At 40.6% G+C, this 25,388-nt stretch overlaps 3 protein-coding genes across 8 annotated transcripts in view; 1 reads left to right on the forward strand and 2 right to left on the reverse strand.

Moving 5' to 3' along the window:
• The window catches only part of LOC311260601 (uncharacterized protein), a 16,271-nt gene extending 7,977 nt beyond the window's left edge, over positions 1-8,294 (forward strand). For all 6 annotated transcript variants that reach the window (XM_084358641.1, XM_084358642.1, XM_084358640.1 and 3 more), the window contains exons 3-8: positions 17-52; positions 1,023-1,055; positions 3,280-3,360; positions 3,479-3,547; positions 3,764-3,806; positions 5,075-8,294. In XM_084358641.1, coding sequence (XP_084214767.1) covers positions 17-52; positions 1,023-1,055; positions 3,280-3,360; positions 3,479-3,547; positions 3,764-3,806; positions 5,075-5,117 — 305 coding nt within the window. In that variant the 3' untranslated portion in view covers positions 5,118-8,294. The remainder of the gene's footprint in view (positions 1-16; positions 53-1,022; positions 1,056-3,279; positions 3,361-3,478; positions 3,548-3,763; positions 3,807-5,074) is intronic.
• Positions 8,295-8,686: 392 nt separating this feature from the next.
• fxyd5 (FXYD domain containing ion transport regulator 5) lies at positions 8,687-15,992 on the reverse strand. Its single transcript, XM_084357121.1, has 10 exons — positions 15,603-15,992; positions 14,216-14,261; positions 12,083-12,178; positions 11,737-11,874; positions 11,597-11,647; positions 10,902-10,970; positions 10,461-10,490; positions 10,298-10,372; positions 9,488-9,533; positions 8,687-9,015 (listed from the first exon to the last, which is right to left on the reverse strand). The coding sequence occupies exons 1-10, from the start codon at positions 15,651-15,653 to the stop codon at positions 8,964-8,966; spliced, it is 654 nt and encodes a 217-aa protein (XP_084213247.1). The 5' UTR covers positions 15,654-15,992; the 3' UTR covers positions 8,687-8,963.
• Positions 15,993-21,807: 5,815 nt separating this feature from the next.
• nphs1 (NPHS1 adhesion molecule, nephrin) overlaps positions 21,808-25,388 on the reverse strand; it is a 38,534-nt gene continuing 34,953 nt past the window's right edge. Inside the window, exons 25-29 of the mRNA XM_084357560.1 lie at positions 25,063-25,111; positions 24,601-24,733; positions 22,561-22,642; positions 22,161-22,306; positions 21,808-22,079 (exon numbers count right to left, since the gene is read on the reverse strand). Coding sequence (XP_084213686.1) covers positions 21,987-22,079; positions 22,161-22,306; positions 22,561-22,642; positions 24,601-24,733; positions 25,063-25,111 — 503 coding nt within the window. The 3' untranslated portion in view covers positions 21,808-21,986. The remainder of the gene's footprint in view (positions 22,080-22,160; positions 22,307-22,560; positions 22,643-24,600; positions 24,734-25,062; positions 25,112-25,388) is intronic.

Consider the following 25,388-nt stretch of genomic DNA (forward strand, 5'->3'; position numbering starts at 1 on the left):
TTTTTTTTCTTTGCAGCTGTTTCAGAAGAAAGTGAAGGATCAGCTGATGGAGGTAAATACAGAAATACTTCATGAAACTTTATAATCAGCGGGGCACAGTTGTAACTGTAGTATACTGTAACTGGTTCTCATATGGAGTCAATTAAGGGACACAAATACATATGATTTAGATGATGAAGTATTTAAATCAAAGATCACAACAATAGGAAACAACAAAGAACGTTTTTTGTTAATATGTTTTTAGAGGAATAATCACACTTATTTCACTCTCTGGTCTTTTTCTTGTTCCCACATGTGTCTTGTCCTGTTGTCAGTCACGATATTTCATCCTTGTTTTGACTTTAGGTGAGGGTAGTGGGTCATTTAGGCCATACATAAAGTAATTACATGGACGTCAAGGATCAAACAGACATGTTTGTTGACTTGAACTAAAGAATTTCATGTCAAATAGAGCCCAACAGTTTATTGTCTGCTAGACAAGAAAAAACATACATTTCCTACGTGGTCTTGACTCCTGAAGGTAAAGGAAAGAGTTGCAATTTATTATTGAATGATATATGTATGTTATTTCTAATTATTTCATTATTTCATTATTTCTCAACATGTCCATGGGCTTTACACAGGTGCACAGCAGAGCTAAATACTTTGGTGTGATGGCTCTCACATGAAACTCTCATTTCTTACTAAATGATTTAACTTCCTGATTTTTGAGTTTTGTTATCTACTCACAGTTTTGGTCACATGTTTACGGTTCTGGTTTCTTGTTTGGAGTTACGTAATTCCCTTCAATTTTAGATTGTTTTATTTTTCTGTGTACAATATTGACTCTTGTTCATAGTTCATTTTTTTGCTCTCAGACATTTGGTCCTAAACTGACTCTATAAAACCATCAATCAATCGCGTTGCTGAAAGATTAGAGGCGTTGAAGATACTTTGACTATTGTACAGTAGAAGTACACTGTTATTATTTGAAAGTGCTCACACATGTCTTCACAAGCATCTGATTTCTTCTTATTTCACAGATCTGGACGATGAAGATTTAAATGAAGCATCATGTGAGTTATTGATCAGTTGTTATTATCATTATTAAAATTAGATCAGTTTCGAAGTGTGGATTGGAGAGCAGTAGGATTTTCTAGTTTCTCCATGCATCACACCCACAAACACTGTAATGGCAGCTGTCCAGAGGAGAGTATGTGAAGGTTATGGCCTCTGTAATTATTGCCAGTAAGTCAGCATAGTGTGTATGGTGCTCCAGGCCAGTGAGATGTGTGAAGGGCTCTGGCCCCTCTTGGCTTTCCCTCCTCCCGACCATTAAGCCCTGAATGGAATCAATTAGCTCCCTGGAGGGGCCCTGCAGATTCTGCCGAAAGGCCAATGAACACGTCGTCTTCTCCACCATCCTGCCGGCCAGCTAATCAACATTGGCATTCTCATTCTCTCTCTACACTTCTCTCCGTCACTCCTCATCTTCCCTTTGATGGACATTTGATAGAATTACAGATCTGTTTAGAGAAGGGCTGCAGCCAGTCCACTCTTGGTGAAGCAGTGTTTCTGCAAAGAGATACGATTGCTGTGAGGCCTCAACACTCTCTCCTCTGTAGACACAAACACACAATACTTAATTTCACATGTTTCTTTTTTTTCATTCTTCTCAAGTAAAGTGTAAACAACACGCAAGTCAAAATGATTAGCTGCGTGACCTAAATAAGTAGTCCAACACTAAATATTCTTGTTAACTTTCTTGCTGTGAAGATTGATACTACACTCATACTTGTGTGGTTAAATATTGCTTCATTCAGATGGAACACGTGAGCTTGTGGTTATAACGAGAGTTGTGTACATGATGTGCTTGGTATTCAAGTGGTTAAGTTGCTAGGACACCACTGCTAATGGTGCATAGAAGCCACCAAGGCTAACAATTTAGCAAGCTAGAGAACGGGTAAGATAAAGGCAGTAAATGCAAAGGCATTAAATAGATGAGGCCGTTGGGAGCACATCAACATATTTCCCGGATATATCATAAAATCCCAAAGAAAACTTGCAAATGACCAACCTTATTTGAAATTCAAAAATCTTCTTCAAACTTTTTAATCACAACTCTGATCAACACACAAGACTAAGATTTTCACAAACAAAACAATTCTATGTGAGCGTGAGCCTAAGGCAATAATGCAGTGCAATTTTAATTATTAATATAAATAACCAATGTACACATATCAGTTTGTAAACTTGCATATTTTTTATCACATGCAAACACATGCAGTTACATGATACGTTCCGATGTTGTTGTGTTGAAGTCTGTTCCCCAGTCAAATCATGTTACCCTGTTAGGATTGTGTTTCCTTAATTTCAGCAGATGGCACACACATCAATGGGACACAGACTTTAACACAACCCCAGATAAAAATGGATCAGACAAATAATGAATAACATGTAATTTAACTCAATTGTGTTATCAGTTCTGATTTACTTTTTTAAATGAAAATACGAAATCATGAATATTTTATAGTCATTTCAAACATAACCACCTTCGGTACCATTACCTAACTTCGCCCACACTTTGGGAATCAAACGACTAAATTACAATAAATGAACTTGCCATCCATTGAACTAGGTGCTTTCAGACTATTTCCACCAACAAAGTTGTGAATCCTACAAGAGATTGGCGTTCATAAGGACTGTTATCGTGAACACTGTAAACCCAACTTCATTTACAGGCAGCATATAAAGCTACAGCCAGTAGCCAGTCTGCTTAGTTTAGCATCTTTGTTCAGTGAGAAAGCACAAGCTGTGGATTGTGTGCTGGACTGGTCTTGGCCAGGCTAACTTCCTTTTTTGTACAGATTAAACAAACAGGCCTGTGTTGATTAATGAGCTGAGGTGTTGGTTGGTGACATTTGTTACCTTTTGACAGAACCAGTGTGTAGCTGTCACCCTCTGTTCCCAGTCTTTATGCTAAGCTAAGCTGGGCTGCTGGTTGTAGCTTCTAATTTACCGTTCAGACATGAGAGTAGTATCAATCTTTTCATCTAAATCTAGGAAAGACGGCAGATGACCATATTTCACAGCTTGTAGCATTATTTTTCCGATCCTCTATTGAAACCATCAAAGATTTGTTTCGGCATCAGTAGCGATGCTATTTCAATAACTTGATGAGACTTTTTTTGTATGCAGTAGAAGTACTGTAGTACAGAAGTTATAAGGGGGGCTTGAATAGAGAATACAGTGCACCTGAAAACAGAATAATAGTCGTCTTTTTCTCTTTGCCTTTTAAAGTGATTCCAAACCTTCGTAGCGGACCAGCAACTGTCTCAGATACAGATACAGCTAAAGCTACAAGTGATGGTGAAGGCTCAGGTGAGAGAAGTGAAAAACAAATCTCAAAAATGATAAAGGATTCATAACCTCGTACACTGCTTGCTTCACTGCTTCTTTAATACACTTACAGCTAAACTTTTTATGTTTTCTCCTCTAGATCAATTCACCATGATTGTCATCATTGTAGCCGTGACCGCGGTGACTCTTTCTGTTGCAGCAATAGTCAGTAAGTACTGTATTTTGTTGAGACATAATGTAGTGAATTTTGATATAGTGCCCATTTCATTCCCACAATTGACAAATGTTCGGCTGTAAAGCCTCTCAGTGCTTACAGGCCAGAATCACTGTAGTCCCTGTGTGCCTTGTAAAGCTGTTAATACCTAAGAAAATATGAACTTTTCTCTTGTATAGTTATGACCTTTTCCATTTTTTCCCCCTGCAGCCATAATGTTAGTAAGACGCCACATGCACAAGCAACAGCAAGGGTAAGGTCAAATTCCTCCACTGTTCAAGTTGATATTTGATTGTAAACATTTTTAATCAATATATTTATATCCTTTTGTTCTAGACAGATTTGAAGTCTTCTTTTTTGTGTCCTTTATTATCACACACAACAATTCTTCCATTCTTCCATATGGCCTCTCTACATAGTTTATCAGCGTGTTACTGAGAGATACATGTTCCACTTTACGCTAAGTCAGCCTACAGGTGACAGAACCAGTCTGGCGAGTAACAGCCTTTCTGCTGCCTTGCCAATTTCCCTGAATTCATCCAACTCGTCAGCATCACAAAACCAGAGAAAAACATGCAGGTGGCAAAAAGCACCCGCATCCACCCATCTGAGCCCGTCTGGACTTGTACAGCAATTAGTATCACGGCCTGAGGCCACCACTGAACACTCCCTACCTCTAACCCTTTCCATCATAGTCATCAAACAATAGCCTTAAGACAGTGCCACCGGGTCTGTATGACTGAACGGGACAGGACCTAACCTGTTCAGAAGATTACCACATGAGCTGAGGTCTGAGTCGACTACTCAGAAATAAAACAATACTGTAAACATGATCCTGGCGTCATGACAACAATCTGCCAACAGCAATCTGACAGCAGAACAGCCTAAACCAGTTATACAGAGTGAGGTTCTCGTTTCACTTTATGCCTCCCCTCCACACTTTGCTTATTTTACTGCAGTTAGCTGCGGGACAGCTTTCTGCAGAGTAATCAGGTTTCTTTTGTTCTGGGGTGCAGCAATAAATGACCTGCAGTTTGGGTCAGAAGGGTTACGGAGTTCAAATTAGTCTCCAGAGATCTCCAAGCAGCAGGAGAACTCCCATTGTGGAGCAAACACCCAAGACTGTCTGCAAGGGTTAAATTCCTGCGCAGGATTACTGGCTGCCTCTTGGGGCTGCAGTCAGCTCTGGCAGTGTTTGGTGCTGACTGATCGCTCTGCTGAAAAGAGGCTTAATCACACAGCAACCTCTGGCTTGTTGGATCAACAGTGCCTTGCCAGGTTTATAAGTCCCACCTGGGGATGAGCTGTGTTTTGAGGTGATGCAGTCACCGTGCACCTGTCAGAGCCCTGCAGCATGAGGCAGACGTGCAGTTTCCTGAATTCCGACACGCAGCGATGTTCCTTCTGTCTTTCTGTTAACCTAAAAATATCTAAAAGATGACATACTTTTGCTTTTGCCCTGTCTCACCCTTCGCCCCCCCTGTATTCACTTCCTGTGGCATGTCCTCTCTCTCTCGTCAGGATCTACTCGGTGCCCACAGAGCAGGACCAGAAAGGGGTGTAGTTCCTGGCGGAGTAGCAGTCCTCAAACACACAGACGAGAGGAGCAATGCACCGGGCTATGTCATCTCCTACTCTTTGACTCAGGACAGTTCTTTGCACAACAGCTTGCTTCTCACTATTCAGTTCATTGCTTGCTCTTACGCAAACTCTTATCAATACATATGCAATAAGTGTTTTCACTGTTTTATACTTTTGTCTTTGTCCCAGTCGTTTCTAATCCACATACACACAGTTTAGCCCGGGACACTTGGAACATATTCAAACCTTCTAATTGGATTCTATTTGAGGAATCCAAATCAAAGCCAGTGAATATGGCTTAAAGCTTCTTTTGTTAAAAGGGATAATTTAGTCACAGCCAGCGCTCCCCCCTTTTTTTACTACCTGAAAAATGATTCCCACCAGCTATGCAGTGAAATCTGTATTTGTGTTTGATTTGGTGCACGTGGAACAGACCTTGCTGTGTGAAAAGGTCGATGAGTGAGACAAACCGCGCCAATCCACACTAAGCCAGCCCAGTGCTCACTTCATTCTCCTATTCACTTGTCTGACATCTTCTGTTCCTGGCCCATTAGCAATGACAGGAGGCAGTGCAATAAGAAGATAAAAACCTGTCCCCCCCCCCCCTCCTCAACCTTGGTTTAAAAAAAAAAAAAAAGAGAAAAGAAACGTGTCGAAATAGCCAGTCTGAACATCTTCTTGCAAGGCATCAAATTAATCGACCGCCATGAGTGATGATGTTTTCTTTTCCCCCTCTCTTTTTCGTTTTGAAAGGCTTTCACTTCAGTCTTGCAGATTGTAAATAGCTCTCTGAATGCTGTAGAGAGTTAGATTAATGCCTCACACGCTGGCAAAGAGGAGCTGGGTGCGAGGGAGGGATAAAATCTCTCGAATCAAATAAAGTGTTGGGAATGATTGGGAAAATACCAACAATGCTTTTGTTTCATTCATACGGGGCATGATGGCTTCTCTGTTTTCATTTAAATGGAAATCAATCATGCTCTGTGAAAGAAAGCTTTCTATCAAAGAACCCAGGGCACTGGCTGCCTTATTTGTTCTAATATGGAGAAGGGAACTTTCTGTGGCAAAGGTTGAAGGGGAAAGGGACACGCTCCTGTTAGACATGACAGTATTTCATCTGCGGCCTCATGAGAAGCATTTGTAACGCAGTCGGCAACACTGGGAAGGACTAGATGGGGTTAAACACTGGATCTCACTTTGCTCTTCCACTAAATCTTGCAGCTATTCTTGCCACTGTGGGCAGGCCTTGGCTCCAATCCAGTCAGATTTGAGAGCAAAAACAATTGTGCAGTCACGTCTTCATCAGGGTGTGCAGCGGTTGTACAGGCCTTTGCTGTAGCGGTGATGCATCCTTATTTACTTAACACAAACAAATTGGCAGACGTGATTATTTGTCTGTGCCTTTGTTTTACTTGAGCACTGTGTGTAAAGTGTGTTACTTCTCAGCGTAGCGTGGCGTAGCATTGCCCAATAAGCCTTCAATATGTGTCAGCATTTCAATGGGAGGACAATTGGACAAAAATTGCAGCACAAAACATTTCAGTTTTTTACGTCTTTGTAGTTATATTTTCATATTTACTGATATTCACTATTTCTGTTATACAAACAAAACCACAACACCGTAAGATCAGCAGCAGAGTGTTCTCTTTGAATGCTTTTTCCAAAATGTAGAAAGCAAATAGACATTTATAGATGGTATTTTGGTCCAGCCTGCTCCACGTATATGAACAAACTCTGCTGTTATTCCCTCTCTGTGGTGACACTACTGATGTAAATGTAAGAAATTGTCGCTTCTTTGTTTCCTCCTCAAAGCGATGTATGTATGAAAAGGTTATGCTTTTTTTTTTTAAACTGGCAGTTTTTCTGTCCATTCCATCTATTTGTTTTTCAAATAGAGCGAACACAAGGGATTGTAGAAACAGATGAGTTTTCTGTTTTCTATACTCTGTTGTATTTTCTTACTTTGCAGCACTTCCTTTTCCTAAAATGCTGCACATGTGCTGTTAAATTGAAAATGTTTTACTCACCTTGCTTGTGGTTTATCTATTCTATGTGTTTTCTTAAAGGGTAAGGTAAAGGTCCACATTATTTGCACATTTAAGTGTGTTAACACGTCTTACGGCGTGCCACTTCATATGTAAAAAGAGTACTTGTGGCTCCAGAGAAGCTGCACGTAATCTGATTATTTTACTACAGCGAAGTCACTCAGTGTCTGAGCTGCATTGTGGGTAATCTCGGTGTCTGGTTTTGAAAAGCAGTCCACTAGTGTAGTGTCGCATTCCTGTAGCACTGTTACAGGAACACAGTAGAACCAGTGATATGCCTTTGTTTATTCCACACTTCTTTTCAAAACCTGCTGCCCACATTACCCACAATGCAACTTGGCCACTGAGTGACACCACTGGAGACAGTTTATCAGATTACATGCTGCTTCCTCTGGAGACACTAAAGGTTTTATGCAGCGTTTTTCACACAGTACTCAACAAAACCTGGAAACTCACTTTATGTGTAAAATTGGTGGAGTTACCCTTTAAGGTGCAGTGCATTGAGCAATTGTCTGACCCTTATGCAATTTTTTTAGTTTTTAATATATAATATATTGAAAATATTTACAAATATATTGAGCTATGCATCTGCGTTGTCTCTTGATTGAAAAAAAATATTGTACTTGGCTAAATGGTCTTTTTATATACTTGTTGAGTTTGAAGGGTGATGTCTTCTCTCCACTGTTTATTTTATAAAGTGTGTGTAAAAACAAACAAAAATGTGGTGGGTGGGATCACTTAATTGCCAAAAACTCATCTATACATATATAGATATATATATATATTTGTATTTTAGTGTCATTTTGCAGAAAATAACTTGCGTTCATATGCACTTGTGTATCCAGGTATCCCATACTGTATGTATTTTTTGTGCCAAGGACATTTACAGTTGTTTTTCATCATAAAATAATTAAGTACAATACAGGACCTTCATATCGCACAAGAAAACAATTGCAGTAGGTGACTGTATATCACTAACTGAATCCCCTGCACAGCTGCTGTCGCCTTCATTTTGTTCTGATACCAATTAGAACAGTGAATACTCCTGTATATTATGTAGGTATGCTGATCTCTGGATTTTATTGATTTGAACATTAAATCTGTTTTCAAATTTGCTTGCTTTCTACAAGTTTGTTGTCTGTATCATTTTGTCGCCATATGGATGCAAAGATAAAGCACCAGTGGATCTTGTTTAATCTAGGGCTTTACTCATTTACACGCATAGAGCCACTAAGAGGCTTAGACACCCCTTACTAAACATCACGTTTTTGTTGAGATTGAAAGAGTGAAGAGCGTGCAGCCAGCATCGTATCAGGAAGAGGAAGTGACCCAGCTTCATTTTTAGATTGTGGCAGACACAGATGTTGTGTGATGTTGTCAAATAAGAGCTATTATGAGGTTATTCTTCATAACCTTTAATAATAATCCTGGCTTTGAGACACTGGCTGTGTCATCAGTTATAAGATATAAAGGTGATTAGAAAAAAAACCCGCTCGGTGGCTGAAGGTGTGATTAAAACATGAGTCATCTCTTTATTATTTGCCAAGATAAATAATCACTTTACTTTTTTTAGTGCAGTTTTGCCAAGTATAGACACAACGTTTGACAAAGATTAAGCCGGTGATGGCTCCATTTTTTTTCACTTGGCAGCATGATTCGTGTTTTGACACTGTTACTAAGCAGCATACATTCAGTCAGTCCACATGTGTACACACACTGCTAGGTGACTGAGTGTTTCTCTGTCGATCGACTCCTGGTTGGTTTCTTGCAGCTCTGTAGTTTTATCAGTGTACACCCTCTGCGCTCTCTCCATATGCCGAGACTACGTGATACGACCTGGAAAATCAACACGCAGAACATTTAAAGAATCAAACACTATCAATTATATTTATTAAACACAAACAAACCAGATAAGAAACATTTAAAAAAATGCAGTTTACAGTTGGTCTGTTATGGTTTCGCCCAACAAATAGCTTAATCATAATCTTTTTGATCTATTAGTCATCACAGAGGTTTTAGTCAGCAGTCTGTTGAGCTATTATACGTCTGAAGTGAGTGATTGTTTACCATCTATCATCCAGTAGCCTGTGATGTAAATTACTTGACTCATTCAGCTGCAGTTTCCCAACAGCATGATGTAAGCGCGGCTACCCTTCATGCACATGGACCCTAATTTACACCACTTTTGTCTGTCAGCTTTCATTGCCTTAAATTAATCAGCAGTTGTGCTAATCATGCACCTCTCGAACATAATAAAAAATATGAACATTCGCTGGCATTATTGAAATAAAAGGCTGTAAATACTTACTTAGATGACTTCTTGTGACACTTGGGCAGCCGGCAGACCCTGCCACCTACGGACAGAGATGGGCAAAGGAGTGAGAAGGGCAGTTGGACGTAAAGGGGCAGTATGTAACAATTGGCTACCTGTCTAATTCATGCTCAAAACAACAAACAACATTGGGGGCTGTATATCATGGACAAGCAGTATGAATATTAGCAGGGAGAGTGATGTCATTAAACAGAAGTACTTTTTGTGTATTGAGTATCTGCAGAGTTTATTCATGGTCAGACAACGTCACTGCTGCACTTTTCCTCTGCTCTGATGGCTAACACCGGTCTGCTCTGAGCACTGTTGCTGCACCATCGACCACTCACATACTACGCACGGACATATTTCTTGAAGGAGCCACGTCTACCTCCAAGCTTGGATGATGTCGTATGACTCGTACTATAGTCATACGACATTATTCCATATTAGCAACAGCTTAAATTTTGTGACTTTGGGCACAAAAATTGGTTATTTATCAAAAATATTTGGAAAACAGTGTGGCTCATCAACATTGCCAGGAAAGAAAATGTCAAAATACACTGGAAGGGTACTGCCATTGGGCGGTTAGCTCAGTCTGGACTAGGAGCTCAGAGCGCCAGGGGAGTGTTGGTGTTTATACTGCTGACTGGTTAACATGCTAACTTCAGCAGATATATCTGCAACACCATACATACACACTGTTGTTTCTCCACATTTGTTGATCATTTTTGTGAACTGAATTCTTACAAGTTGCACATTTAATCAGAGGTTACACAGGACAAAAGTAGCTTTCAGAGTCATACTTACATCCGATCACCATGATGCCCAGGACGAAAAGTAACGCTGCAATGGCAAGTCCCGCCTGGCGCAGGGATTTATAATCTGAACATACAAAACACAAATCAAACGCTCCACCATAGACACGACAGGTTGATAACACAACAAACACAAGTAAAGTGTAGCTTCTTACCATAGGTGAAAGCGTCGTCTCCCTGCGAATCTATGAGGAGTAAAAGTAGAAAGAAAAGTATTGAATTAAGTTTGACTGCTGAACACAGGAAGCCTCTACAGGAAGAAAAAAGAACGAGCATCACTGGGGAACAACAGTCAGAGATAGCAGAACAGATCTACTGGCCCTGCTGACATGCTGTTGATGGTGTATCAAAACCATATCTGTGGTAAGCCAGCACAGCATGAGGACACAAATATCTTATCTCTTCTTGCATAAGGTACAATCAAGCACTAATCTGTTGGCAATAGAGGAAGTGAAGCGCTCTATTCTGCCTCTCCACCATGGGTTTTGTTTGGAATACAGGGAATTGTGATACTGTCAGTCTGCCATGAGATAACAATAAAACCGCATCGCCTGTGGCATTTAAGGTAAGTACGGAGTAGTAAAATTTTTTGTTACCCCAGGCAAAACTGGTCCTGGCATCGATGATTTTCCTAGTTGTGGATGGGGAGGATGTCACAGTGGATGCTGAAGAAATAGACAAGTAAAAACATTAGTTTCCATGACTTTTAAAAAAAAAATATTTTCCTGATCCCTTTTCCCTCTGTATTTAATATTCATGAAGTCTAATATGTATGAGACACAGGTTTTTAATGCAAAAGCATAATTCAATATAGGGGAGCATATTTTTTCTGGGACATACTGACTTCCTTATCTTTGCCATACGAGTCCATACATAATTATGTCTCATAAAATTCCAGGTGCATTTCTATGTTTAACTCCATTTTTAATTGAATTTCTGAATATTTCAGTGGAACGACTCTCAGAGGAAATTCAGGCTGACACTTTTTAAAGCTCTCCCTGTCGCTCTCACTCATTCCAGTTCTCCCTCTTTCCCCGCTGCTGTAAAATGCAGCAGGAATACTCCTCTGTATATCTCAACAAGGACAGGGAGTTTAACATTTTCTAATTACCTCATTATTAGTTTTAAAGCTTGCTGCATTCTTGATGAGAATGTCTACTGTAAGCCTTTGCTACTGGTGTGATTGGATGTTATAGTGTAGTGGAGTGCTTATGGTTTGTCTACCATCCAAACTCAATGGCTCCACCAACTGGGTGTTCAAACACATGAGGGAGGGGGTGAAGAGTGTTACCTGGTCGAGATGTCATCTTTGTCTCCAGTTTTGTTGTTTCCTCTTTGGGAGCTACAGGGACATGAACATAAAAAAATACATCAGGTTAAACTGAAATTAGATCTGTTGGAGTTAACGCTTTGAGGGACACACCAGGCTACCTTTTGTAGTCATTTCTGATGTGGTGTTGACAGTGCCTGGTTTGACGGTGTTATTCTGCTTGACTGTGGTTGGTTCGTCACGGGAAGTTTCAGGGGAGGAGTCAGCATCTCTGGTGACTCTGACTCCCACTCTTCTTCCTGTTGCATCAAGAAACAAACCAAATGAAGTGAAATGAAAGAAGTCTGACCTTTTGTCATAAGATTAGATAGATAGATAGATAGATAGATAGATAGATAGATCAATCTAACATTTATCATTATGCATAGTAACAGTAAAAACTTAAATAGCCTGGAGATCGAAAATGCTGCAAAGTGGCATTTCTCAGAATAGCCACGAGTATCGTACCAGTGGGACTTGCAGCAGTGGGCATTGTTGTTGGGCTTGCCATATTGCTGCCCTCAGACGTTTCATCTGCAAGTGTGGAATTCTGAGCCCTTGACACTGCGGGGGAATAAAGCCACATTTAATCACCAAAAACACAAGTCAGATGAGGCCCTTATAGCGAGGCCTCCATTCAGTACAGTGTACAGGAGGAACAAAGGACAGTGTTGTTTATTCCAGTGACTCTCTCAAACAATGCTGTGATGTATTCCTGGCAGAGGCCAGACTTTGAGAATGTGTCTGGCCTTGCAGGGGAGAGAGGCCTGCAGATGCATGGAGAGTATGTCACAGTAATAGTCCTGTGAGTGGGCCAGTGCGGCACAGTTACAAAGAAGTGGCTCTCGCAAAACCTCTGGCTGCAACAGAGCTGGATTGTTGTGTGTGACTGCAGGACAGTGAGGCCGTTGTCTGTTTACTCACTCAGCACCTTCCAATTAGTATTGAAGCTCTACAAAACCTCTACTTTCTCGGGCTGATGCTCTGATTCCCGCTACTATAATGAACCCGTAAGATGGGACTTAACTAATCATGTCATGATTTATTGCTGCCACTAAGTTCTGATATGTCAGGTATATTAAGTGTAGATGAAAACCTTCGTTCTGATTGTATTAAAATATGTGGCTGCTAAGTGAGAGGTGTTAGAAAATGTCCTTTGGTGTCATCACAGTGGCGTACAAAAGATTATTATAGTGTCATATTTGTGACAAGCCTTCATGTAAATTCTTCAGTATTTAAAGGGGAATTCCACCTGTTCTACACATAAGGATCAGTTTACTCATAACAAATGTGAAAACAGTAAATGTCTTCTGTTGTTCTTGATGCCATGCATATGGGCATTTACCAGCCAGGTAGGGTCTACAGACCATACTCAAGACTAAAAATTAAATATCTTGGCCCTTTCAATCTGCCAATTTCAAGTGCCACAATTTAAAGGTGCAATATGTAAAAAATATAGTTTTAAAAAAGTCAGAAATTAACTAAATAATCAACAGAAGGTGAAGAAACAAGTACTGAAATTATGTCATAAAGGTCTATGCATTGTGTTGCTGAGACATCTACTGAAGTACTGAAGTTAGCATGCCAGCTAGCCCTGTTCTGACAGTCCAGGAACCCCATAGACTGAAAAATATTCAAAAACACCCTGATTAGTTTGTGTCACTGCTTGAGTAGAGTTAGTAGAGTCAGCGCCAATCAGAGACAGAGTGTCTGGGTCTGTATGGAATACAGGTGGGTGAAAAAACACAGTAAAATCAAAATAATGGGCCGTCTGGACAATGGCACGGCACCATGGGAGACGGGGGTCTGGCATCAGTCAACACCCGCTTCTGGAAGCCTGATTAAGGGTTACAGAGGGGTGACCCCTCCAGATACCAGGAGCCAAACCCGGCAAGAAAAACATCTGCTGTTAGGTACGAAATGGCATTACACCACAGAACAGGCCAGGGCTAGCTGGTTAGCATACTAACTTTAGCAGATATCTCTGCAACACAGTACATACTGTAGATGTCTGATGTTTATTCACATTTTGATACTATTTTTTTTTCGTTTTCAACTGAAGTTCTTACATATTGCACCTTTAATGGAGGTGAGTTACACTAAATCAGTGGTGTTCCCCTTTAACTTGGTAGTTTCCAAGATGAAGCTTAAAGTGACACAATACTTTTGAAATAAGAAATGACACATTCTTTCTCTTACAAACAATATGTTGAAACTCATTAGCAATAAATGAGGATGCTGTTCACAGTACAGATTATAAAGCCCACTGAGGCAACGTGCTTATGATTTTGGGCTATATAAATAAAACTGACCTGACTTAAAACACACCATTGCTCAGTTTAACACACTGAGGGGTCTTAGAATACTTTATCTAGCATAAACAGTAGCTTATGTTGGCTAATATGTTAGCACATTTTAGATACATACTGCTGTGTAACCGACATTAGTGAGTCAGTTTACTGACTTTTCGCTCCCTGTGCCACTACAGTATGAAGCTACATTTTGGCACTTTGCATACCATTATCCAGTTATTGTGAGCTGTAAAGGCAATTCAGTTCTGAGTGATCTGATTCACGACCACCTACAATGTTTTGCACTCACCTTGTAACATGACAAACAGGACAAAGGTCATGGAAACCAAATATATCTGAAAGAAAACACATTTAATGGGAGAAGAGGTGAAATAATGATGTGTAACCCGATCTGCATCCAAACTAGTGTCTTAACAAATTTAACTCAAACACAACATAGGATTGAAACGACCCAGAAGATCTAATCCAGAGCCTGTCAGATATTACAGCTGACTCAATAAATTAAGACAGATCATACAAATGCAAACACTCTGGTGCATTGGTTAGAGAGGATCGGAGCAGATACATGATATATCCAGACAAAATGTCTGCTTGTTAATTTACACAGTGTCTCTTTAGCCATGGTTATGGTGCTACAATTGTTCAACTGAGGAGAACAAGCTGAGAATCTGCTTAGATTATCGCAGCAATCGCTCAGGAACATTTTGTACAACTCTGCCAGACGGGAAGTTGAGGTTTAATACCACATGGCCATTTCTCCTTCCTGCTAAAGCAAACAGGCAACATCACCCACACTCCGTACGCAGCATGACACAAAACAGACTCTTACTTTGAATGTCAAACTTTATAAGATACACACATCAGAACCGCTCTTTTTTTCCCGTTTGTCAAAAATGAGTGATCGAGGCCGCACATTGTGTACGCAATCCTCCCACACGTGTCTGCGTTCAACTTTATGGCACTGTTGATCAAACTTCATATTTTTCCAGTTTGCTGCTGTCACCAATTAAAAAAAAATGGCATTGGATGATGTGTCAAAACAAGTCTTTTTAACATAATGGAAATCCTGTACTGGTGAGAAACATTCTCCGAATCAGTGGGAAAACATGCTCTTTCCTCCCCCTCACAACATATTGCCCCTAGCTTGAAACAAAACACTATAGAAAAACAGAAGTAGGCAAAAAACCTGTGCAATATTGTGTGATTTTATAGCAATACAAAGAACAACTGCCAGGCAGGTGCAGAGACAGGTAGAGTGACAGATGGAAGTCTAGGCCAGTGGCTCGGTTTGGATCCACCCCAAGCAGAAAATGAATCTCGATCTTTGACCTATCCTGGTGGCAGCTTGTCCTCCGGGCTTGGAACAGTGTGACAGGTGAGCGTCTGTGGCCGTCATGAGCTGTGACAGCTCAGATTAGCAGGTCATGCCAATCTTCATTTCACTCCAGAGCATATGTCAAGATGAGGCCTGTTTCCCCTGGGCTGTACAGGCGTCTTTCCCTTCCCCTAGCCTGACCTGCCCGCCCGTTTGTCACATCCAGCACTCTCACTCACTCTCTGTCTGTCTGTTCATCCGTTTGTCTGTCATCCTCCATCAATCTCCTAACAGTCCGCTTCACCAAAAACACCCCTAAGCTCTCTGATATTTAGTCATCCATCCGGGCTATTATGCTTACCTTAGTATCCATCCTGTGAGGTGCCCGAGTCCACAGATTCAGCCTCATCATCCACGATGCTTTTCCTCTGTATGTCACTTGTGGCTGATGGGCTAACTGCTAACCAACCACACCCATGTGCTCACCAGCACTACTTCCTCATCCAATTGCCTGAACTGTTACAGTCTCTCGCTCACCCACTTGCTCTCATGACATGGCCTCCTCCTTCTTGTTCTGTGGTTTCCAGTTTTTCACTCTCACTCACTCTGCCTGCAGTTCAGCCGTCTCTCAGCATGGTGGCTTGTCTTCCTACTTTATTTCTGTAGTCCCTACGGTAAACAGTCTCTCACTGTGTTTACCTGTCTGTCATCCTCTGTAGCTTGCTGTTTCTCTACATGTTTATACAGTCTTCCCCTTCAACAGGTCGATCTGTCATTTGTGTCCATGTCTTTACCTAGAAATGAATGGCGCCATTGTTCAGAGAAATTGTCTCTATATTTACCGTCATTCAAAAATACAGAACATAGTTCAGGCATTTATAATTATATGGCTTTCTTTTATTAATGAAGAGCCTTTTGAAATATCCTCCCTTGAGCACACTGACATTGAAAACATCGACAAAGAACTTAAATACCAATTATCTCAATAGGCATCTGACAAAGCAGTACATTTTTAAAAATTCCCTGTTTTGCTACCAAGCAGCCATACTTACCTCCATGACATATGACCATGGTGTTGTTTATCACATTGAATTCCAGCTATGCAGTGACATACCCAACATTTTAAAATCCTTGGGGGTTTTTTTTCCAGGTTTTTCAACAATTGCTTCAAGGCTGCAGGATTGAAGCATGTGTTTTCTGACCTAACTGCATTACCCAACTGAGAAGCACAAACCTAGACTGTTACAGCAGACAAAGACTGCAATTCATCCGCGCTAGCAGAGGACAGGCTTTGTCCTGAGTGCTATTGGATCGACTTGTCCTCCATCACATTTTTATGGTTTCTCTGAAATATTGTTAACACTTTTTAATAGGTGTTCTTCATTCAGTTTGTATTGTGACCTTCCTCGGAAGAATGTTCTCTTCTTCTCAAGTTTTCAGATACTAAATAACAACAATTATGTCGAAAATATTTCATATTACAAGTTACAGGTGTCCAACCACAATCTGCTTGTAAACACCATGAAGAGCATAGGTCTGTTCAAACATTTCCCCTTTCAAACATCCAGGGATTACCATTTAAGAGGCTCTTTGGCAGGTATTATATTCATCGTTTTTCAAAATAATAAATAAATAATGGAGAAAAAAAACAAAACGCTGAGTTCTACAGTATGTGCCCAACACTGCCCTAATGTTAACTAGCTAGCGTTAGCAACATTAACGTCAGCAAGCGTAAGCAGCAGCGTTGACTTTGCTAGCTAACGTTAGCAAAAGTCAACACATAGGCTGTAATGATGTGTGAGACATACAGGAACATACACTTTATATGTAGTTTACATAATTTGTCATACATTATATTTATGTATTTATGTCACATTTTTGATGGCCGCTGTAGAGGAGGGGTGAAGTGACAGGTATTTAGCTGGTTGCAATCTACACACTGGACCTTTACCAACATTTATGCCTCTGTGCTGAAGATAGCCGTGGCTGGAGGCATTATGTTATTGGATTGTCCATCCATCTGTCCCATTCTTCGTGAATGTGACATCTCAAGACGGATTGAAGAATTTTTGTTTTTTAAAGGATGAATTGATTAGATTTCTAGATTTCTGGCATTACTCAACAATTCATATGAAAATATGATCTGGCCATTATTCAACACAGGAACAGCAACTTGGCCGGGGTACAGAGGCTTACAATCGTGAGTCAGTAGTTCCGGTTTCCATTGTTTTAATCATTCTCGTTGGGCATTTTGATTACTTAGATGATCACAACGTTTGGCTCAGCATTTTATTTTTCAACATCAGACAATATTTATTTTGTGTTTGGATGTAGTTTTACATACATGTGTAGATAAACATTAGACAATACATTCAGATACATACATCAGACACAGGTATATATGATGAGGTTTTTCCAAATACAGTAATTTATGAATGTGAAAATGTAATGACTGAGTAAATAGTAACCGTTTGCTATTCTCTTTTTTGTTCATCTTTTCATCCTGGTGTCTGAGTGGAAGTAGGTGTGCATTTAAATTGGTTAGATGTAGACAGAGACATGTGAATTTAAACGTGCTTACATATGAAAAACAAAAAAGACACCCAGGTTTTAATGGGACTTGAAGAAAAGATATGTTTTTCTTTTAACAATATGTTGTTTATCTTTGTGGAAAAATGCCAGAGAGAAATGCTTGTCTGGATTTGAATTTGGTTTAATAAATCCTGCCATATCTGCGATAGAGACAAATGTGGACTGTAAGTGTGGAGTGTTTTAATAAAGCACTCTCTCTGAGACACTCGTCTATTATATACCAATCTTTTGTGCTGTACTCTCATTTTGACTCTTTCCATGTGGTCTGGCGCTGCACACACACTATGGCCTGTCATCAAAATCATCTTTTATTGAAGAGGATCACACGCTCTGCTAATTTCAATATGCTTTCAGATCAGCCCTCGTCAAAATGAACAATTAATCGTGTTTTTACTTTGTAGTCATCTTTCATGGACTGCCGTTGTGTTTATTAAGTTGTAGTCTTTCATCCACATTGGACAGCAAACAACAAACTCATTACTGACAACAGGAGACGCAGCCACAAAGTGAGTCATAATAACTGCCAGTAAAATCATGTTCTAATTTGTAAAACCTGCGGTTGCGTTTGATTTGATTTCTATGTAGTTCAAATTGAAAAATCTGAATAAATGAGAGCAATGACAGGGTTTACAGATATTTGAGTTAAATTTGAATTAGCTCCCCACTGGTAGCACAACCTGTTAAAATGATAACGGAGCATTATTCAATCTCTTATTTGTTTTTCCAAAATATAAAACATTCAGGAGAGAGAAAAAACCAAAAAAAACAACAACATGTGAAAACGCTCTCTGAGCTGAGGTAATTAAAGTCTCTTATTTGTTTCTCTTTTGACTTAATTGTGCACTCATGCAGCCTGCATGTTTGGAGCTCCCTTGAGATTCTTCTGAACACAACACATCAAAATGTTCACGAGGCAAGTGAGGAAAAATAGCAGTTGACATACAGTATTGAGCTGTCAAACTTTCAGTTTAGCAGATTACTGCTTCTGCCTGAGCCGAAATGATGCATCAAGAACAGGCTTTGGTATGAACTCTGCAGTCAGCTTGACAGGAACTTAAACAATTGTTCAGTAATGAGACAAACATACCTTGACAGCTCATGATGGAGAATAGCGAGCCTAATTGAGGGAACGCAGCTCTGTGAAACATTGAGATTTATCTGCAGGCAGTCAGGGCCCCATTGAGGAAACGGGATTGTGTAGTTTGGACAAATGTGTGGGCAATAACAGCCTCACCACTATTTAAATACCACCCCTCACAAAGCCTAAGTAAGTCAATATTTTCAGGGCAAATAATGCTTTGAAAATTAGTCGCATATTTTTCAGTAACAACATAATAAAGAGGACTTTGGTTCAGCTGGAGAACTCATTAAGCAGCTACCACAACATCTTCATCAAAAGGGAGACATTTCTATTGAGGCGAATGAAGATTAGACTGTTATTTTTCTTTCCATGTGTGTCTCATTGCACTGTATGTGTCGCCTGTGCTGAGCTGTCCGCGTTAAGTGCGTGCATGTGTGTACTCATGAGACTGATGTGACGAATCGTCCTTGAGGGAAAAGCAGAAGCTGGGAGCAGGAACAGAGTGCACACGCACAACGGCTCTGCACAGATATAATAAGAGCACAGTCACAGTTACTGTTTGTGCATACTACGAGGCAGCAGGAACCTAAAAGAGCCATGGAAACTTTGAGGAAGTTTCTGATCTCTGCACAGCCGACATTAAAAGATGAAGTTACAGAAATACAAAGAGCTCACAAACCCTGTTACTATAATACAGGAAGACAGCATCTATTTTTGCTGGTGTTCTGCACGTTTTTAATGACAAGCAACAAAATGCAACTTCCTGGAGAACGATCCCCTGATCGTCAAACGCTGACACTTTTGGTTGGCAGCTCGGGTCCGACACCAACCCGAAGCATCTTTTGTTGCTTTAAAAATGTACATGGCAACAGCTACTGGTCAGACAGTCAAGGCCTTGAGGCTGTGGAATGACCTGCCAGAGGAAATTAGGATGAGTCAGTACGATCTTTTGAGAGCTCTCCTAAAAATATACTTTTATCAGAAATCTAGTTCTAATTTTACAGCTTTAACGAGAGCCCCTTCCACACATGCAGTCTATCCCTGATTGAACGCGGTAAAATTGCAGGGTTAAGCCCTTGAATAGTTACGTTCGTCTGACGAACGATGCTTTCATGTGGAGAAAGCAAACCAATCACAAAGATTTCTTTTTATCGTAGTTATAAAAAAAGAAACCATTTTAGTATATATATTTTTTAGATTTTATATTTGTATAATTTTTGTTTCTGTAAATAAAGATTTTAATTGTTGCATGGGTTTTAGAGCATAGGTATACAGCTACACAGTCATCTGCGTTTTCTTGAACTACAAATTAAACAATAATGAAAACCAAAGGAAGAGAGAGGGGCTTTTTCTAACAGTGTCCCCACTAGCAGCTTAGCCTAACCCTCTCTTCCTGTCCCTATCTCTCTTTGACTGTCCACCCTCAGTGAGACAAATTCCCTGCATGCTTTTTCTCTCTCACTGATGCTGTGAGCTCAACTTCAATCCGAGAGAAAACAGGATTAGAGTCTGGCCCTAGATATGGCTTTACCTCCTGAAGACATAACCATGCTAAATACCACTCAGTACTATCCCATTGTAGAGATTCCCGAGGACTAACTGTGAGGCCTGTAACTCGCTGTATCAGACGAGGAGGGAGCAGGCCACTGTTGTCAGGTTCCTATCTGGATACATGTTGGAATATGTGGACGGTGGATGGGTCAGAAAGGATGTTGTCTGCTTGGAAGGCACTGTGCTGCTTCTGCCCCAGTGCCAAGCACAGCGTTGTCAGACTATTTTTGTGTCTCACTGATTCATTTCTACCTGCGGGCCAAAGTTGGCCGGAGGGGGGGGGACTCTGGGTAGTGACCGTGACTTGGCTCCAAGAAAGGGGTGAAAGGTGAAAGAACAATGCGTTGTCAAGAGAGGGGGGAAATCGAGTGAGATCGCAGAGGGAGAAGAATATGAACGAGTAACTGCTTGTGGCGCATTCTGCAGATTAGAAACTGTCCGTGTTGGGCACGTACAGTACAGCGGCATCATTTCGTCATCATCACAAGTCTTTTTTGCAAGTCCAAGTCAAGTCTCTTCAAGGCATGTACTCTATAATCATTCCTTTATTTAGCATAGTGTCAGCATTAATTAGCTGCTGGGTATATGATATCTTTAAACAGGCTATTTGAATGCAGTGTACAGTGTAGACTGACTATTGAGGTCCTCAGGGGAACAGGAAATTATTGCTAACATTATTAGCCATGCGTTAATAACTGTAACCTATTTTTAAATAACTAAGTACAGCCATATTGTCTAATTACACTGGGCCTCCAACTAATGACAGTTTGTAATCTATGGCAAATTAACAAATCGCTCTAGCCTCGCAAACCCAGTCTAACTTAGCCTAAAAAGCCTGTAACGTTGCCTAGCAACCTAATGTTAGATAGGTCATGCTGAGCTAAACGAGTCTGCTAACGGTCCGTAGATGCTAACGTGACTTTCAAATTTCCAAGTGACTCACCTATCAGGCAGGGTGTGTTTTCAGGTGCCTGATAAAATTAGATGTAGTCTATCCAGCATCACATATTTTGATACCACAGACTTTACACTCAGTGATTGTCTTGTTTGTCCTTTTGTGAAGTTACTACAGCCGAAGTCGGTACGAAGAATGGCACAGCAGCACATACTAGATGCGAAATGATAATAAGGGAAGGAATGCATTCAGCTTGTCAGACATTCCTAACCAGCATAAAATAGATTGAAATAAAAATGAAAGCACTCAAGTGGAGTCTCAAGTCTGTTTTTTTAAAGTCATTTCTTGGTTTTTCTCAGCTTTAGTATACAGTGCCTTAGTGTAATTCAACTCGGACCTTAGAGAAAATGGTTCAGCGATAACAATAGACACAGCAAAATTTCAAAACACTTGAAAATGAAATATTGTATTGTTTGACATATGAAAGCATCCTCCATTTTGCTGCCAAGTTCATTCAAAGTGACCTGCTAGATATCATCCAAAGAGAAAAAAGCACACTGCCATACAACACTGTACTGAATCCCGAGCCCTGTCATAGTGTATTTGTTTGCTCTGAACTGATCTTTCTAGACTAATTCGCCTCGTAGTTCAAAGGGAAGATCAGAATCTCTCTGCGGTTGTCGAACATCCATGAACTGCTTCACTCTCTCAGTGCCCTGCTGAGAAACAGAGTGCATGTGAAGTGTGAATAATGTATCAAATAGGAGCTCTCATCATGGGTTTGGGTTTTGTTTACGGACCTGAGGGTGAGTCGTTGATCTCCGCTCGTTCCATTGATGAGGCAATCTATGGTCAAACAAGGGCATAGGGGAAGTAAGAGAGGAAGCCAGGATGTCCTGGTACAGGCCGCTGTGTCGTACGTCTTCATACAGATGGCTCTGAGAGTCTGCACAGAGGTGGGTGACATCTTTCAGAGCACATGGAAACACGTACGCAAAACATAAATATGGACAAATACATTTGGAATCTTATTAATTAAATGCACTTGGAAAACTGCCAATTAGGAGATTAATCAGGAAATACTCAAGTTTCTGGCCTCAGGTTGAGACAAGGACAGATTTAGCAGTTCCTGATTGGCACAGACTGCATCATTTTGGATGTGGTGTATTTACTGTTGTCTTGTTTACTCTTTTGTCTCACCCAGCCTGCGCATTTCCTCAGGGTGTGGACTGAGAGGCGGCATGTAGTCACCAGTTGGGTAATAATAATGATGGGAACTTTCCTGGAATGAGTGAAACAGATGAGATAGCATCAGATCACCTTTGATCGTACATGTAAATGACTTTTCCACATTGTGTTACACACTTGCAGATGGGGTTGCAGCAAATTTCGGTCAAATTATTCCCCCAGTGACCTTTCGAACAATTCAACCATGCAGATGTGTGTTTTTTTTTCTTTCTTGAGGATTTCTGCCTCCTTGCCAATACAAGTGGAGAGGATAATAGATTTGCTTTGACCTGTTTTATTTTGAACTACCAAAGAAGGCAGAAGATGAAGTTTTTATGAAAATAGTTCACAGTGAAGTCTGTGGAAAATAGAGTAATAGGGACATTGTTTAGTGGATGAGATGTTGCTATTGCTGTATACAGTGAGGACCATCTCCATTGTGTTGGGGTGTAGGCAGAAATCTCAAAACCAGGAATAATAATGCTGCATTCACACAGATTCAGGCAGACAGTATATAGAAAATTCGATATCATTCGAGTGGACAAGAGCAGGATGGTAAAAAATCCTTTAACATTTTCCTCCTCGATGGAACTGACAGCCAGATGACACATTAAAGAAATGGGTGATCTGGACAACAAGCAGCTAATAATTTTTGTTTTCAGTTCTTCTGTCATTATTGGACATGAAGGACTGACCTAATGATTCAGTGGGAATCAACATTCATTTTATTATTGCCTCTATCGAGCCGTAGCCAGAGGTGTTTGAGATGTTTTCAGGGTTGCCCATCTGTCAGTCCAATCCTTGTGAACGTGATATCTCAAGAACGCCTTGAGGGAATTGTTTCCACTTTGGTGCAGTATGCCCACTTGGACTCAAGGATGAACTGATAAGATTTTCATGGCCAAAGGTCAGAGGTCAAGGCCACATTTTTGGCCATAACTCAAAAATTTATACATTTATTCAATTCAGACATACAAATGTATAATAGGATAAAATGATGACGTTATAATATTAGATATCCAGAAGGTCAGAGGTTAAATGCACTGTGGCATCTTAATATTCTGCATGTTCTGCAAAGCTGTAACTCTAGTTTGATATATTTTATTCCACAGAGCCTGTTGGTAAATCAAACTCTTACTTCAGTGCTGTTTTTTGCTCTTCTTTCCACTAAATATCTTCTCCAGTTCTGATACACTGATGCTATAGCAGCATCTACGTGAACATCAGAGGAACAGTTGCTTCTCTCACTGGTCATCACACCTCAACTAGTTCCTCATAGGGCACTGATTGGTTGAACCACTGTGGTTTGACCACAAGAGCATCGCTTGAAGGCTGTCGATATAGATCGACGAGATCACGTGATTACGTGATTCGTTTTGCCCTCCTGCCTTTACTGTTGGACTGTTTGTTTTCCTCTTCCATTCGCCTTGTGTTGCCTGTCTACCTAAATCCATGTGAATGCAGCATAAAACTGTGACTATCAGCACTCGCGGCTTGATACAACGACAGGTAAATGAGAAAATAGATTATTTTTGGTAATTTGGCTGAACCAACCCTTACAGGTATGTGCTGTTTTAAATTAGGGGAGAGATAAAGCCTGCCTCTGTGGGGATGTGAGCCTTCATTATACCCCCTCCTGACAGTACGCCGCTATCTGTTTTCTTCTACCTCACTCAACAGTTTTCTTTAAGGTTCAGATCCTCGTTGGCCCCTTTAAAGTACAAAATGATAATTCCTCGGCGATCGATGCGTATTTTGAATGCTAATTGTGAGGTATTGATCTATGTTCCATCTCTATGCACAGCTAAAGGTTTCATTAGTTTATCTATCCATTTTCCTTGTTATGGCTGAATTCTCCACTTCCTCTCCTTCACCCCCCTGCCTAACCTCTTTCCTCCCCTCATCTGTTTACTCAGCCATCTCTGTCTCCGCATATTTTCTCAATTGCCCTTTTCTCTCTCTTTCTCATCCCGCTCTTCCCTTTCTTCCTCCGCTCTCCCGCTCCTCTCTTACCGCCCCGTAGCTCTCGTAGACATTGCTGTCTGTTTCAGATCCAGAGTCGATGAGGAGGGTGCGCTGGGCTGCCGTGTTGATCTTTTCTCGGCTCTCATACTTATTGGAGTTGCTTACAGTTGACTGACTGGACCTACATGGAAGAAAATCACTTTGACTTTTGCGATTCATTTCCCAGGTACTGTTAATCCCCAATATGCTAACACAGATGAAAACACTCAGCACACATGGCAACTTTTTCTTCATCATGTATCACCCGGGAAAAAAAAAACAGTACCGTTTTATTGCAGGATGGTGGTGCAAGTTTGATGCTGCTAATATAAATGGATATTGACAGAGGATTTTTTTTAGTCTTTCTGGCTGTTATGGTAGCTGGGTCAGCCAATGGATCAGGTCTTAGACGTCTTAGAGTGGATTGGATGTGTGTCTCTTTATTACTTCTACTGCAGGGCCTTAACTCACCCCTCCTCCTCATTCTTCTTTCCGTCCAACACACTGCCTCCTCTACCCCCTGCAGGGGGAACAGGAACAGGAGGAAAGAGGCTTAGTGTTAGGAAATTAGAACTTGAAGAGGGGAGCATCATCTCATAAGCGCTGAAATTGATCGGGGCAATAACAGGGCCGCAGAGTGAGAGTGAATGAAAGACACGAAAACTGTGAAAATCTATGTAAAAAAAACCAGAGGGCAGAGCGAGGTGAGGAATGAAAAATAAAAGAGAGAGAGGGGCGAACCTGACAGTTGGACTGAAGAACAAATGGAAAGAGACAGAAGGAGAGTTAGGAGAAGG

The sequence above is a fragment of the Pagrus pagrus genome (genome assembly GCF_965226575.1).
Source record: "Pagrus pagrus genome assembly, chromosome: 7".
Classification (NCBI taxonomy): domain Eukaryota; kingdom Metazoa; phylum Chordata; class Actinopteri; order Spariformes; family Sparidae; genus Pagrus; species Pagrus pagrus.

What these genes read in the sequence shown, in the direction of transcription:
- fxyd5 (XM_084357121.1), bottom strand. Translation starts at nt 15,653, where the DNA reads ATGATGAGGCTGAATCTGTGGACTCGGGCACCTCACAGGATGGATACT. An exon ending in CCTGTTTGTCATGTTACAAG is followed by an intron (nt 12,179 to 14,215) that starts GTGAGTGCAAAA and finishes ATTCCCCCGCAG; the next exon opens with TGTCAAGGGCTCAGAATTCC. An exon ending in AGACGACGCTTTCACCTATG is followed by an intron (nt 10,373 to 10,460) that starts GTAAGAAGCTAC and finishes TTGTATGTTCAG; the next exon opens with ATTATAAATCCCTGCGCCAG.